A 17,310-nucleotide genomic window follows, 5' to 3' on the forward strand; every position below is an offset into this window, starting at 1 on the left:
AATTGATATCCAAACTACAGAGGTCAGTTCCCCGGGTAAAATGGCTGCTTTGGAGGGTGGACTCTATGGCATTTGCCCACTGAGGTCTTTCCTCTTCCCAACCCCATCCATCCCCAGGCTTCACCCCCAAATCGCTAGGAATTTCCAAACCTGGAGTTGGCAACCCTATTTCTCATTGTGAGGAACATTAACTTGTTAAACCCTGCCTAAAAATGCATGAGGCAAGTTATATGGTTAGTTGAAACCATCTTGATAGTGAAGCTGTTTCTGGAGTAAGCAAGCCAGTCTGCATTTCTGCTTGATGACCCTGAAAATAATTGGATTATGTGGGGTAAGGTAAGGGATGAAATGGGGCCATATTGAGAAACTCAAATGTCCTTACAAGACATTGGGGCCTTATATTTGACACCCCTGCAGCAGAGGAAAGTCGGCACCATGGTTTACAGATTTGATAAATAAGAACCATAACAGTATGATCCGATCATTGTGGTTTAGATACCAGGAGTTAAAACAAGGGTAATAAAATCAACATGGTAGGTACGGAGCTTAGTAATTGGTGGGGATATCAGAGGAAAATAATTTCTTGTCCTATATACTATGATACTCCTTTCTGTGTGTTTCCTTCAGGGCTGTTCAGATTTATTCATTAGTTAAATTTCATTCTTGTCGCCACAATGGCCCTCAGGGAGGCTTGTCAGAGACAAATTATATCAAAAACAGTCTGATAAATAATTAGAGTTTTAAACAATAAAATGATCACATTTATTTATTTATTTGAAATGTTCATATTCTGCTGCTTTTTCATACAAGATGGGTTACACAAATATACAGCAATGTCTTAACAAACTTGAATTGAAGTTGAACTTGAACAGCATGGTATAGTGGTCAGAGTGTCAGACTAGGATCTGGGAGGGCCAGGTTCAAGGTCACACTCTATCATGAAACTCACTGCGTGATCTTGGGCAAGTCACGCTCTCTCAGCTTAACCAACCTCATAGATAGTGGTTGTGATAAAAATGGAGAAGGTGAGAATGATGAAGCAAGCACTTAGCTCCTCATTAGGGAGAAATGAGGTAATAATAATAATAATAAAGTAGGCCTCTAAATACAAAACTACAAGGCCAGTTTCAATAAAATAAGACAATCATTTACAAAAGGGCCCTTCAGTGTCCCCACTCCTCCACATGAAGCCTGCTGGGTGACCTTGGGCCAGTCACAGTTCTCACAGAACTCTCTCAGCCCACGAAAAGGAGCTGATCACCCATGAAAAGGAGCTGATCACCCACGAAAAGGAGCTGATCACCCATACTAATGGCCTTTAAATAAACAGATTTCTACCATAATTTTTTTTATTCAGTGGGCATCACAGATTTATTTTTATTTTTGTAAAAAGGAGGTTTCAGTCAAATTTGCAGATGGTACTAAATTGGGAGGGGTAGGCGACAAGTACAGTAGACGACAAATACGGTAGATGACAGAGCCAGGATACAGGGTGATCTTGACAGACAGGAAAACTGGGCTAAAACTAATAAAATAAATTTCAATTTAGATAAATGTAAAGGCCTGCATTTAGGTAGGAAAAATCAAATGCATAATTATAGGCTGCGGGAGACTTGTGTGAAGCAGTAGCTAAAAAGGCAGATGCGATTGTGGGTTGTATCAACAGAAGTATCATGTCCAGATCACTTTGCTCTAGTTAATTGCCATCTTCTGGGCATGGAGTAGGGGTCACTAAGGGTGTGTGTGGGGGAAGTATTTGTGAATTTTTTTGCACTGTGCAGGGTGTTGGACTAGATGACTCTGGTAATCCCTTCCAACTCTATGATTCTAAGTCCTTTCATGCTCTACCTTGAAGAACATTCTAAAAATAGGGGGAAGCGGAGCATGTGCCTTCCAACAAATATGATAGCACAATGATAGCCACCTAGGTAAAGTGTGATTGGGCTTGAGAAATGGGAGTATTCAGGGGTTATCATGCCAGAAGAAGAAGAAGAAGAAGAAGAAGAAGAAGAAGAAGAAGAGGAGGAGTTGGAGTTGGAGTTGGAGGAGGAGGAGGAGGAGGAGTTGGAGGAGTTGTTGCTGTTTGTGTGCTGACTTTCTCTACCACTTAAAGAAGAATCAAACCGGCTTACAATCACTTTATCCTCCCCACAGCAGACACCCTATGAGGTAGGTGGGGCTGAGAGAGTGTGACTAGCCCAAAGTTACCCAGCAGGCTTCATGTGGAGGAGTGGGGAAGCAAACCCGGCTCTCCAGATCAGAGTCCACCGCTCCAAACCACCGCTATTAACCACTGCACCATGCTGAAGGATGCATATTATTAATGTGTCACTTCTGGATATGTATGGCAACGGCCCAGCCCCTCTCCCCCAGCCCAGCCCCTTTCCTGCCAAAGTGTTGATGACAATCTGAGTATGCGAGTGCCCCAAACAAAAGCAATGTTTGTGTTAGCTTTGGAACAGCCCTACTTTTCTCTGATGGAGAATGTTTCAAGTGAGAAGCAGGATAACCAAGGCCAGTCTAAGGGTTTAATAAAAACTCTTTATTAAACCCTTTAAATCATTTATTATATGAAAACATTAAAAACTAAGAAAAGTAGTTTTATAAACAAAGTAAGCATGTGGTGACTGTCACCTGGACCATGTCCGCACTTCGCGTTTGCAGCTCTGATTTCTGCGGGCTTTCCTTGCTTGTTAGCACTTTATCTCAACCTAAGGATTCTGGAGACGCGTCCAGAGCACAATTTCTCCGCATTAAGAGCATTCACTTATACGGCGAATTAATAGAAATGAAACGTTTTCCTCGCCCGGAGCCTTAAAGTGCAAACAGAAAATCTGTCTTCACTCCACTTGTCCTGCGACGGGCTGTTCCCCGGCCCGTCCGGGACGAACTCCGACCCCCCCGAGTTCCCCAGCGGGAGTTCCTGACTCCCCAGGGGCGGGGGAACGCCGGCACAAGGCTGCCAGCTCCTTGGGGGAAAGGCCCCTGAAGCCGAACTCACCCCGTTCTTCCCCCTTAGGGACCCGCCGGAGGGGCGAGGAGGCAAGATCGCCCAGGAGCCAAGGGGAGGACAGCCTACTCCCCGTGACGGGCGCAGCCGGAATGATGCGCGCCGCCGAGACCCGACCCGCGGATCAGCTGGGCTGCGGCAGGGCGCGGGCGGGGCCGGGGAGAGCTGGCTGGAGGGAGGCGCGGCGTTCTCCCACAGGCGTGGCCCTCCAGCCCTATTTAGGACTTCCGGGGGCGGGACTGGGGGCGGGCAGGGGAGGAGTCTCTCTGGCCTGAAGAAGATATAAGGCCAGAGAGGTGCCTTGGCCGGGGAGGATTGCAGCAAGGAAGGGTGAGAGGCAAGCTGACTCTAGACACCCTGGCTGCGTCCGAGGGGGAAGGAAGCTCTGATTCTCCCTCGGACTGGTCTGAGGCCGAGGAGGCTCCTCCAAGCCCACTCTCCTCCAGGCCAGAGACCTCAGGGGCAACAGCGGTCCAGGGGAGGCGCGACACCACTTCCTGCTGCCAGTCCACCCTCACTCCTTCCCCACCTCCCTAACTGCCCACACTCGTTTCCCGCCCTTTTTTCCGCTTTGCAGAAAAGCGCAACCGTTTGCGCGAGCAACCGCAAGTTTGCTACCGCCTCATCAATTGCAAAGAGTATTTTTTTCATTGCTTGCACAAAACGCCATGAGGTTGTGTCATCTTTCCTCTGCTCAAAATAAATGGAACTTCTGCAGCTTGCGCTTATGCCCACGTCATGTCATTTGATCGGGAGGGTTTGTTGGAGGCGATGTGCAACATTTCTTTATTTTTGACAGCTTAGGCAAGGCAGATGTGAGGGGTGGGATGGCGGCAAGTTTCGCTTTCCCTCAAGTAAAACTACTTCCCTGCATTACAATCACAGGTTTTGTTTGTCCCTTTTTTGCCGCCATTTTTTAAACTGGCTTTCCTGCAACTGTTATGAAGCGCCCCATGAATTTTCCTTAATTTCCCCTGGCGCTGGACCAATCGCCGTCCTTGTTTCGAGCACCGAGTGGGCATGCGCGGCAGACTACCACCTCAGGCGATCACAATGCTCCTTCGAGCTGGCACGTGAATGCTGCCGCGCATGCGTGGGAATTTGACGGCGGTCATTACTGTGATGGCGGAAGCGCTGCCCGTTTCTCTTCCAAAAAATACTCTCTAAATTGGGGAGTGCGAGGGGAAAACATACAAATTTTATCTAATACAGCGGAGGAAGGTGGGAACAGAAATTTTAAGTCGTGTTGGATGCTTGTGTACTGGACTCGTTTAAATTGTGAGGTAAGTTGCTAGTGTGTTCACGGGCCGGATTAAAGCAGTGCCATCCTAAACAGATTTGCACCCTCTAAGCTCTTTAACTTCAGTGCACTTAGAAAGGTGTAACTGCTTAGAATGACCGTTTTGGAATATGCGTACAATTATCAGTTGCTCGTGCCAAGGATGCTGTTAGGGATAGGGGTAGGTTAATTTCAAAATACATGATTTGGGAGAAGTAAACTTCCAAAACCAGGGATGTGATTGTGGGTTCTAAGAAACACAAACAGCCTGCAGCACACCCTTAAAGAGCCCTTGTTTAACACAAGAGATCAGGTAGTTTTCTTAAAGGATTAGGGTTACGTTTGGAGCCCTGTTTTATGCATCTACCCTTGTTTCATGTGCAAAAGAAGGCAGTCCAAAATGATTTTCAAAATGTATGAGATCAATAGTTCCTCAGGAAGGGAGTGTCATCCAGTTAGTATTCTGGCATGTTTATTCACTTGCTGTTTTGACAGATCTGGTTTTATTATGTCTCATTGTACTGTGCTTTACTGACTTTTGTGGCTCTCCACGTTCTCGGTTGCTAAATAGGAAGTCATCAGTCACGTCTCCTGTGTCACTAAGATAGCAGGCTTTATGATACAATAAAAATGCAGATGTAACCAACTTGTTGCATCATGTCCAACACACACCACTGTAGACAGCTGTTTCCCAAGGTATTTTTATCTGGCTTTTTTTTGCCTTTAGCATAAAGTGATTCCCTTTCATTGCATCATTCTTGACCCCAGTGCAGATGTGACACAGTCATCCTCTTAAATGTGTTTCAGAAGTTAGGAGTGGGCCTCAGGTTTGCACACTTTGTTGATTTCCCTCTTCCCCAGTCTAGACTGGAGCAATTACTCCACTCCCTTACTTTCTCAACTTTATCCATATCTTCACATTGTATAATCTGGTCCTGTGTTGGACCAATTCAGTCAACTCTCCCAGACGGATGTTAACAGAATCCTGGCTGCTGAGAAGTCAACCACTTGCCTCTTAGATCCGTGCTCATCATGTTTGGTTAAGGCCAGCGGTGATGGGGTGCGGGCTCCCCTGGTGGACATTATCAACCAGTCTTTCCAGGGAAGCTGAAAGAGGCAGTGGTAAGACCACTCTAGAAGAAACCATCTTTGGATCCATCCAACTACTGCCCAGGATCAAACCTTCTGTTCCTGGGTAAGGTAGTTGAGAGAGTGGTGGCAGAACAGTTCCAGGCCTTTCTGGAGAAGACATCAGTTCTGGACCCATTTCAGAGCTTCTGGGTGTGATCCTGGATGCCTCCCTTTCAGTGGAGGCCCAGGTCACAAACACTGCCAGAGTGGTGTTCTTCCATCTCCAATACAATGACAAAAAATCACTATGCTGTGTACAGTCAATCTAGAGCACAAATAACAGTATGTAGGCCAGTAACCAAACAAGATCTCTTATCACTGTCATGATACTTTTGCTTCATGTATGTTGCATAATAATATCCACCTAAATACTATAAACCATGTGTACAAAACAATTATATCTTTTATCTTATAAACTACACAAAGACTGAATAGATTAGAATGTGCTTCTCTGTCACCAACATCAGTCAAAGTTCTAGGTGTCTGCCTCCTAGAATTCCCCTTTCACCTGGTCGTGCTGGTAGGCAACTGAGAAGAGGATGTGTTTTTATTTTTTGCATCTTCCTCCCTTCTTTTCCCCCTTCTTCTTTTGTTTTCCTTCTACCCCAGTGACCTGGAGATATAGCATCCATGGTACCCACTGCATTCTGAGTACTGCATTTTCAAGAATGCAGGTTCCTGGATGCCTAATTCTCAGAATATACCAGATGCTATAGATTGTATGCATCTCAGGTACCCGTTGTATTCTGGGAAATGTGGTTCCAGAATGCCACAGGTACCATATATCCAATTTACTTGGGGATGGAGAGAAAAGGAGGAGGCAAAGAAGGATGGAGGGTCATCAAGAATTCCCCTCCTTTTTGCCTGCTGTTACACCACACCACTCTCCATGAAAAGGGAAGATGTTGGAGTGAGGTGGATAAGGGGAATATCTAGCTCGGATTTACTGTCTCAGCTACAGAACAAATAGGGAGCTGTGAAAACCTCATTTTGGAAGTCTGCTGCCTGAGCTGCTGAAGTTGATGTACAGAGACAAAGGAGTATGAATTTGGGAGCATTTCTGCTTACTGCATCTTCTTATCAAAACCTCTATGGCCTTCTATAGTTTTTCTGATAATTCCTCGTAAATATCCATCATGTTCCTTCTTCAAGGTTAACTACATCTAATATTTATCGAGATGCCACGAACAGAACATACTTCCTATTATTTATAGCTTCAGTGTTACATTTAAAGGTTAATGCTGTATTGATATTCCTTTCAGCATCTTAGCATGCTAGAAAATTCCTATTGTAGTAGCAGTAACTATGTCAACAGCGTATTTGCAATTAATAGCAGAGGTCTCAGACTCCATTGTGATTCCAATGTACAGAACACTCTGACCTTTTTCTTAGTGACTATATATTTTCTTTTGCAGCTTACTTCTACCTGTCTTCTTTTCTTTTTTTACTTTAAGCTTGGCAAAAATTATGCAATTATTCCTTTTGCCAGCGTGGTGTAGTGGTTAAGAGCAGTGGTTTGGAGCGATGGACTCTAATCTGGAGAAACGGGTTTGATTCCCCACTCCTCCACATGAGCGGCGGAGGCTAATCTGGTGAACTGGGTTTGTTTCCCCACTCCTACACACGAAGCCAGCTGGGTGATCTTGGGCAAGTCACAGCTCTGTTAGAGCTCTCTCAGCCCCACCTTCCTCACAGGGTGTCTGTTGTGTGGAGGGGAAGGGAAGGTGATTGTAAACCGGTTTGAGTCTCCCTTAAGTGGTAGAGAAAGTCAACATATAAAAACCAACTCTTCTTCTTCTTGCTGCATTTGCCAAGTATACTCATAGACAGGAACCTATAATTTTGGTAGTAGCAAAATTGTCTCCTGACCAGTTCATATGACCAACTAAATATTACCGAGGGGTAAATTTTATCACATCCCAACTCTGTGCAAGACCACTGATCTGCAATTGATTTAGCTGCAATTTTTAATATTTGAGAACAACCTTGATCATTGGAGATCAATTGATTGGTATATCTGTATACATTATATGTGATTGTACGAGTGCGTTCAGATTCTGCTTAATGATAAACAAAATTATTTCACATGCTATGGATGTTGTGTACTATTCTCAGCAAGCAAATGTTTAAGTTTCCCATTAGAAAACTGCTGGCAGTGGGAGGGCAAAACTGCCTAAGCATGGGGGAAAGCTTCATGGAGAACTGGAAAGCCCAGTTGTGCATGTGGTTCTGCTCTTTTGGATTGTAGTCATTATGTTTTAGTCAGTGTTGTATCAAGAAATAAATATAGTGAGCTCCTGCCGGTTTTAAGTAAAAGCTAATTAGACATATAAAGCTACCTTATTACAGGTCACACCAATGGCCCATTTAGCCCAGTATGATATGGCGGTTTAGGATCTCAAGCAGAGATCTTACTCTGCCTTGCTATTGTGGACCAAATAGTTGGAGTTGTCGGGGGTAGTTGTAAGACATCGTACATATGTAAGGATATTAGAACAGCCCTGCTTGATCAGATCAAGGAGCCATCATAAAGCATCCTGTTTTATTTGCCTCCAGAAAGCCCATAAGCAGGAGATAAAGAAAGCCTTTGCTTGTTCCAGCATCCATTGTGCAGAGGGATATTACCTTTGAACGCAGAGGTTGCTTATAGCAGTCATGGATGATAGCTTTTACAAAGTACATGCTCTACTGGTGAGTCATGGCCTCATTCCTAGAGAGAAGCACAAATTTACCAAGGATTGCTGCAGTTGATCTCTAGCATAATATATGGACAGATTGAGAGTACACCAACCTTGCAAGTAAGTCTATGGAAGTTACTAATCTAACAACATGTATCCAGACATATTTGTATCGGTAATTTCAGGAGCATAAATGGTGTGAAAGGAATAATGGACAATTATCTTTGGCTCAGTGGTATAGAATTTGTTTTGAATGAAGAAGTTCCCTGGTTCAGTTCCCAGTATTCTCAATTAAAAGGATCAGGTGATATGAAAGATACCACCTTGATACCACCTTGAGACCCCCTGCCAGTCAGAATAGACAGTGCTTATTGGGACAAAGATCTGACTCAGTATAAGGCAGTGCATGAGTTCCAGTTTATTTTTTTAAAAATAGCTTTACCTGGTCATCTGCAGAAAATTATTACCTGTTATAAGTGACCAGTGAAAAGGTTCTTTATGCCCTGAATTGGGGGTGGAAAGTGCCATCAAGTTGCAGCCGACTTATGGTAACCCTGTAGGGTTTTCAAGTCAAGAGGCAAACAGAGGTGTCTGCTTCTTTGTCTGCTTCTGCAGAACAACCCTGAACTTCCTTGGTCATCTCCAAAGTACTAACCAAGGGCAACCTTGCCTAGCTACTGAAATGTGATGAGATTGGGCTGGCCTGTGCCGTCCAGGTCAGAACATGCCCTGGATTACACTACAATAAACATGGGATAAATACTGCAAAGGATCTTGTAGGTTATCCGGGCTGTGTAACCGTGGTCTTGGAATTTTCTTTCCTGACGTTTCGCCAGCAACTGTGGCAGGCATCTTCAGAGTAGTAACACTGAAGGACAGTGTCTCTCAGTGTCAAGGGTGTAGGAAGAGTAATATATAGTCAGAAAGGGGTTGGGTTTGAGCTGAGTTTTGTCCTGCAAAAGTATTGTCCTGTAAGTATCAAGATAATGTGCTAATGAGGGTATGGTATGTTAATATGGAACCATTGTATCCTGAAGTGATCTGTTAATGTGTGTAATCCAAAGCTAATCTGTATGGCTATTGTTGAATGTTGTCTTTGTCTGGAGGTTTTTCAGGGCAGGAAGCCAAGCCTTATTCATTCTTAAACTCTCCTCTTTTCAGTTAAAGTTGTGCTGATGTTTATGAATTTCAATGGCTTCTCTGTGCAATCTGACAAAATAGTTGGTAGAATTGTCCAGTCTTTCAGTGTCTTGGAATAAGACCCTGTGTCCTGTTTGTGTCAGTCCATGTTCAGCCACTGCTGATTTCTCAGGTTGGCCAAGTCTGCAGTATCTTTCATGTTCTTTTATCCTTGTTTGTATGCTGCGTTTTGTGGTCCCGATGTAAACTTCTCCACAGCTGCAAGGTATACGATACACTCCTGCAGAGGTGAGGGGGTCTCTTTTGTCTTTTGCTGATCGTAGCATTTGTTGTATTTTCTTGGTGGGTTTAAACACTTTGTAGGTTATGTTTTTTCAAAAGTTTCTCCATCCTATCAGTGACTCCTTTAATAAATGGCAAGAATACCTTTCCTATGGGAGACTGTTTTTCTTGAGTTTTCTGAACAAAAATCAGAAAACTCAAGAAAAACAGTCTCCCATAGGAAAGGTATTCTTGTCATTTATTAAAGGAGTCACTGATAGGATGGAGAAACTTTTGAAAAAACATAACCTACAAACAGTGTTTAAACCCACCAAGAAAATACAACAAATGCTACGATCAGCAAAAGATAACCTACAAGAACCAATGAACTCTGACCGTGAAAGCCTTCGACAATACTGCAAAGGATAATGTGTATTTATGGTCCCATGAGTTTCAGAATCATGAATCAGGTTTGTGGTTGCTCTCATGCTATTAGAACAGCATAAAATTTCTGCCCCAGACACAGCACAGCAACAGTGCAAGTGTGTATCTAGAATGGTAGTACTCCTGGGAACACTGAATGCATCTACATATGTCTGGACATTGTGCTACTGTAACCATTCAGAGAGCCAGCGTGGTGTAGTGGTTAAGAGTGGTGGTTTGGACTCTGATCTGGAGAACCAGATTTGATTCTCCACTCCTCCACGTGAGCGTCGGAGGCTAATCTGGTGAACTGGATTTGTTTCCCCACTCCTACACACGAAGCCAGCTTGGTGACCTTGGGCTAGTCACACTCTCTCAGCCCCATCTACCTTACAGGGTGTCTGTTGTGGGGAGGGGAAGGGAAGGTGATTGTAAGCCGGTTTGAGTCTCCCTTAAGTGGTAGAGAAAGTTGGCATATAAAAACCAACTCTTGTTGTCTAGTGGGGAAAATCCAGGCATTGAATTATTAAAACAATGCAGTACCTATTGGTGTGGCATCTCACCCTTGGTATACTGGTTGGAGTTGCATGCCGGGAAAACAGTGGGCTGTAACTGTGATATATAAACTACTGGGGAACTGGGCTCGGAGTGTGTTTCCCCAAATACATAATGCCTTGCTGAGTAGAATGAATGATGCTGCTAGGCAGAAGACTTGCATATGTGGAAGCATCCACTGCTGAATACCCGAGCAGTAGAACGAGCGGACATTTTATTAGCATAATTTCCCAGTGACACGTGAGAACCAATTCTGCAGTTTATAGAGATGTTGTGCAGCATTCTTTGATTCAGAATGACAGGAGGGGAAAATACAGCAGTAGCAGCTAGGGAAACAGAAGCCTTTTCCATATGCAGGCTAGGAAAGCATATGATTTCTACCTACTTGTTAGCTTAAAAGTGTGACTGAAGCAGAAAAAATATACAACTCATTAAGACTGTATTGAAATAGGAAAGACCTTGAACTGATAGCGGGCATGTACAGCTGTAACTTCTTCAGGATTGTGTGGTAAATTTCTTTTCAATTACGTGTGTTCTTCAATCATGTAGGTTTCTAAAGAGAACTAATGGTTCCCCAAGGTTGTGAGAGATGTAGGCTCACATTCTAGTGCCTTGTACATTTATGTACTCACCTCACACATGACCTTGCTCTCCTATGCTTATGTGAAAATGCTTCTCTTGTCTAAAGGCTGATTCATGCAACCACTTTCTGGCCTTTTGCCAATCTGATGATTTTTCCCCTCCCGTGAACAGATGCAACATTCGATCCAACCAGCTTTTCCAGTGGTGAAAAATGGAGTGCAGGGTCCTCTTTGACCCCCATAAGGTTATGCTGGGTATCCTGGGTTCTGCAAGGACAAAGGCCATATAGAATGGCAGCTGTTGTAGAAAGGGAACTGAATGAATGAAAAAGCTGGCTAGATCCCCCTACCTCTTTATGAAACATCTTATGATCCATTAAATCTACTACTTCCCATCAGCCCAACGTTGTTACTGTCAGGGGCTCAACAATCCTTATGATTTTGCAATTTCAAATAGGCACCTAAATTAAAAGTTAATCAAGCCCTTACTGGGATGCCATACACTGCGTGGGTTGCGTTCAACTTAGACAATGGCACTGTGCAGTCCAGTGTTATGGTTTAACATGATTCATGGGAGAATAAATCTAAATGTTCTTTCTTTATGGTTACACTCGTAGAGAGTTATCAAGCTCTGCTATGAGGCAAAATGTATGATCGGCAGACATTGATGTGGATAGACCATGTGAAGCATCCTTCCCAAGAACAACGCACAGCTTATTTATTTGTATGTCATGAGATAGCTCATCGTGTGCAGGCCAACATTCAGTTCTTCTGACCAGTTCATGATGGTATGTTTGGTTAGAAGTTTTGTGGTTGTAGATATTTAGCGCTCACCTACTGGTACCTTACTTATTTTCTATATGTAATTATTATGTGTTTTCTGCATTTATAATCACATTCCCCCCCTCATTGCTATTACTTATCAGATTAACATTTATAGAGTCGTTTTCTGTGTTGAGTTCACCTTTCTTCCACAGAGTAGTACAACACCTATGTTCGGCCAATGCCTTGCATAAATTATGTGTCGGTCCAAAAATTCATACCTCACCATTTTCCACAATGTGCAGGAATTCTGTGGCTGGTGTGTAGTGGCCATTTCTTGATAGATAAAACTCTGTCAAAAGGGTTCTTTGAATTCAGGATTTGGGAAAAATCCTGTACATGGAAGTTAGTTTCTGAAGATTCTGACAGATCTAGAATAGTCAGCTATTTTGTGTGTGGCTTGTTCAGCGTGGGATCACTTGACTCTTCAGAATCCTCCTGATCAAGATGGCACATTCCCAGTTCCTTACCCTCTGGTAAACTGCATGATGTGGGTATGTTGGCAACTTTAGCTTAAGCCCAGTTGTGCACACATTACAAATATCACAATTGTGGCCAACTTTCTCACAGGCAGCAGTACTGATGTTCTCATCAGAAAAAGGTCAGAAATTTAATGGGTCAGGGAAAATGAATTGCTCCTCTTTTATCAGGAGCAATGTTGGGGTACATTAGTGGGAAGAAAGGTGAGAGGGTGCATGAACTTGCCTTTTTGCCAAATTTCCTTTGTGGTGTATTTTGAGACTTCTGTTTGTTACTGTGAAATTAGGGCCAGATCTTACAATGCTTTTCTCTGCACGTGTTTTTAAGATGGTGCATTTAAGAAATTATCTTAGACTCATTCTGAATCTTTGTAACTCTAGACAGACCTGTGTTTGATTAACCAGTTCCTTAGGAACGCATAGAGAAAAACAACATGACAAACTGCCCTTAGAAACTTCTTTTTTAAAAATCAGAGCTTCAGTTGCTGGGGTATTGAACATTTCCCTTTCCTCTCCACCTCTTTTACCTCTAGGTGTTCCTTGCCTGCCAGAATGTCTGAATCTTCACAAAGACCAGCAAAGGTCAAACAAGCCAGGGGAAGTCCAGATGTTCAGCCAATCAGAGTTACGGACCATTGAGCAATCTTTACTGGCAACACGGGTGGGAAGTATTGCAGAACTCAGTAAGTATAAAACAATTTTTAATCTTTTATTCTATGATTTTTATGAGCCATTGCTTGCTTGCCACTTGACATAGAAACACATCAGGAGGGCTGTGGAAGGAACTTCTTGTGCCGGAAGGAAGCCAGCTGGTTTGTAACACAAGTCTGCTGTTGAGTAACGGCTAACCATTTTGCAACGCAAGATGTTAATACTCAGTTGACAACGCCAGATATTTGATGTTTGTTCTCAGATTGTTAGAGGCTAACTAGATATTAACGAGCATGCTTTTGAAATCTAGTGGAGTGAAAACCATTAAGAGGAGGGAAATTATTGTTGGGGAAAGCATTAAGAATCCCTCTCCTCAGTTTCTCCAGTCAAAATTACACTCTTCCAAAGGTACTTTTCGCTTTAAAAATGACATACGTTTGGTGTGTTTGCATGAAATATGTTGTGTAGTCTCCGAGCCCCTACTCTGCATTTCCAAACTGAGAAACTGTCAGATGTTAATCATGAGTTTTTTTCTCCACTTACACTGTAGTAATCAGTCCTGCTCTCTCAGTGGTGTACATTCTCCATTGAACCAGGGGTAAACCTAGCGTCCATCAAGAGAGAACAGCTAGGAGTTGTTCTGCCCCACTCACAAGCTGCTTCCCCTCCCTTGCATGGAGTTGGTGTCCCATGCATGTGTGCAATGGCATCCTTGTGCCTTGTTCATTTAAAAATGAAAAATAAAAAAACTTGCATGCCGAATGAAAAATAAAACACCTTTGTCTCTCTTCCATATAAATAGAAGTAATGAAATGAAAGGGACTGCAACATAATGGAGTATTTGACTAGTCTTTCACTCAATCCTTTTACCCCTCCTTATTGTCACTGATAGACTTCTAAAGATCCTTTTAATCACTGCGCCACCTATTTACTGATGCGCTGATTTTACATTTCTTAAAATAGGTGAATGAATTGGCATGCTCCGTCAGAAGCTGCTATCTCCTAAAACACTGTTAATATCTCTGCCATTCGGTCCAAAATATTAAGGGAACATTTATGGGCTTTGCATTTTAAGAAGTTTCTTTTTCTTTTTTGTAACTTCAGGTATTAATATGGTGCAATCCTCAGCAGAGTTACACTCTTCTAAATGTGTTGAAGTCAATGGGTTTAGAAGGAAGTAACTCTGTGGAGGAGTGCACTGTCAAGAAATAAACTGGAAATCTGGACAAGGGGAGAGGACAGCAGGAATAAACAGAGACACATTCTTTCTGCATTGGATCTTCCTGCTGGGAATGCCGCCTTTTGAACTGGCCCTGTTCTTATGCTGGGTGTTCTTGAGCCAGTCACAGTTCTCTCAGAACTCTTTCAGCCCACACAGAGGCAGGCAATGGCAAACCACCTCTGAACAGCTCTTGCCTTGAAAACCCTACATGGTTGACAAAAGTCAGCTGTGACTTGATGGCAAAATCACACACACACACAGTGTGTAGCCCTGCGTTGACCACAATGCAGAAGTTCCCTTTAGTCACCATGGCTAGACCTATCTTCCATGAATCTGTCTAATCCCCTCTTAAAGCTGTCCATGTTGTGACCATCATTACATCCTCTGGCAGTGATTTTCACATTTTAATCACTCATTGAGTAGAGAAGTATTTCCTTTTGTCCATCCTGAATGTACTTCCCATCAACTTCTTCTGATGCCCTTGAATTCTAGTATTTTGGGAGAGGGAGAAAAAGTTATTTCTGGCCACTCTCCCTACCCTATACATAGTTTTATACACTTCTATCACATTCCCCACTTAGTTGTCTCTTTTCTAAACTAGGAAATCCCAGACTCTTCAGCCTTTCCTCATAGGAAAGGTGCTGCAATGCCTTAATCATCTTGGTTGCCCTCTTCTGTACTTTTTTTCAGCTGTGCAGTGTCCTTTTTGAGAAATGGTGACCAGAACTGCACATAATATTCCAAACGAAGCAGCACCATAGATCTATACAGGGGTACTGTAATATTGGCTGCTTTATCTTTAATCCTGTTCCTAATAAACCCTAGCACAAAGTTTGCCTTTTTCCCTGCTTCGGCATGCTGGGTTGACATTTTCATTGAGCTATCGACTATGACTCCAAGGTCTCTTTCCCTCATGTTCTCAGCATGTTCTGACCCCATTAGGATAAAGTTGAGATTTTTTTGTTGCAGTGTACCTCACCTTATATTTACCTACCCTGACCTTCATTTGCCACATGTTGTCCACTCACTCAATTTGTGAAGATCCTCCTGGAGCTCTTCATAGTCGGCCTTGGTTTTCACCATCCTTAATAATTTTGTGTCATCTGCATACTTGGCCATTACACTGCTCATCCCAATTCCAGATCATTTATGAACAAATTAAATACCACCAGTCCCAGTACTAACCCTTGTGGGACCCCACTGCTTAATTCCCTCCTTTATTCCTCCTCTTTGCTGCCTGTCATTTAACCAATTTTTAATCCATAAGCAGAACCGTCCTGTTATCCCCTGATTTCTAAGCTTATTAGGCTTTGGTGAGGTACCTTGTCAAAAGCCTTTTGAAAGTCCAAGTGTATAATGTTTACTGGGTCACTAGTGTCAATATGTTTGTTCACTTTCTCAAAGGACTCCAAAGAGTTGGTAATGGAGTACTTCTCTTTGCAGAAGCCACACTGATTTTCCCTCAGCAGGCTTTGTTCTTCTGTGTGCCTAATAATTCAATCTTTGATTACAGTTTCTATTAATTTGCCTGGGACAGACATTAGGCTGACAGGCCTGTAATTTCCTGGTTCCCCCCAGACCCCTTTTTAAAAATCACTGTAACCTTGTACTCCCCAGGCTTCTGGTACAGTGGCTGATTTTAGTGCCAAATTACATAAACTGGTTAGTAGACTGACAGTCTCACATTTGAATTCCCTAAGAAACCTTAAGTGTATGCCATCAGGACCTGGAGACTTATTGGTTTTGATAGTTCATCTCTTGTCACTTCAATTTGACTCAGTTCTTCAGACTTCCTTCCTGAAAATAGTGGCTGTGGCCTGGATACATGTCCCACATTTCCACGGTGAACTCAGATGCTAATTCATTGAGCTTCTCTGCCATCTCCCCATCTTCCTTTAGCAATCATTTTATTGAACACATGAACACATGAAGCTGCCTTATACTGAATCAGACCCTTGGTCCATCAAAGTCAGTATTGTCTACTCAGACCGGCAGTGGCTCTCCAGGGTTTCAGGCAGAGGTCTTTCACATCACCTAATGCTTGTTTGTCTTGATGCTTTTGGCAATCTGTTTCTCAAATTCTCTTTTTGCACGCCTAATTATTAACTTACACTTCTTTTGCCAGACCCCGTGCTTTCTGTTCACTTAATTGGGGCAGGCCTTCTACTTTTAAAAAGAATACTTTTGGCTTATATGGCTTCCTTGACTTGGGGCATTAACTACGCAGTCATCCGTTTAGACTTGGCAGTGCCTTTCTTAACCTGGGGAATGCATTCTATCCGGGCTTCAGTTAGTGTGGTTTTAAATAGCTTCCAAGCATCTTCTAGGGACTGGACTCTCTTGTGTTTCCCTTTCAGCTTCCTTTTCATTAGTCCCCTCATTTTTGTCAAATTCCCTCATTTGAAATCAAATGTTATTGTTTTGGACTTTAGGAGTAATTTTCCATTGATATAAATGCTGGACTTAATGGCATTGTGGTCACTGCTTCTAGTTAGCTCATCTCACACCAGGTCTTGAGCCCTGCTCAGAACCAAATCCAAGACCACTACCCTTCTGCAGTTGTTTCTTTGACCCAGTACATAGCCATTTATGATGTCTGGTAATCTCATTGCTACAGTGTGACGTGAGCATATGTTTACTCAGTTAATGTGAGGGTAGTTGAAGTGACCCAGTGTCACAACATTATCTGCTTTAGTCACCTCTTTTAATTCCCTCTCCATCTTGACATCAGCCTCTTGGTTTGATCAGGGGGTCAACAGTACACTCCCTTAGGGCCCAGTATTTTAAGTATCTCTTAGGGCCCAGTACTTCCACCCCTATTATTTCTTTGAGGGAGTTTATTCTCCTAATGTTTTCTAATGTATTCGATTCTGTGCCTTATTTGATATACAATGCAGCACGTCCCCCAACACATCCCTCCCTGTTTTGCCTGTAGAGTTTATACCCTGGAATGATTGTATCCCATTGATTTCCCTCCATTACCTCATGTTTCTGAGACACCTGCTGTATCTAAATTGTCATTTAGCAGCAAGCAATCCAGCTCCTCCTCTTAGTTTGGAGGTCTCCAGCATTGACATA

At 43.0% G+C, this 17,310-nt stretch overlaps 1 protein-coding gene across 4 annotated transcripts in view; it reads left to right on the forward strand.

The window, feature by feature from the left end:
• Positions 1 to 17,310, forward strand: part of ABTB3 (ankyrin repeat and BTB domain containing 3) — a 254,327-nt gene that overhangs the window by 152,573 nt on the left and 84,444 nt on the right. For all 4 annotated transcript variants that reach the window (XM_056846052.1, XM_056846051.1, XM_056846053.1 and 1 more), the window contains one exon: positions 12,893 to 13,042. In XM_056846052.1, coding sequence (XP_056702030.1) covers positions 12,893 to 13,042 — 150 coding nt within the window. The remainder of the gene's footprint in view (positions 1 to 12,892; positions 13,043 to 17,310) is intronic.

Source organism: Euleptes europaea, chromosome 3 (genome assembly GCF_029931775.1).
Source record: "Euleptes europaea isolate rEulEur1 chromosome 3, rEulEur1.hap1, whole genome shotgun sequence".
NCBI lineage: Eukaryota > Metazoa > Chordata > Lepidosauria > Squamata > Sphaerodactylidae > Euleptes > Euleptes europaea.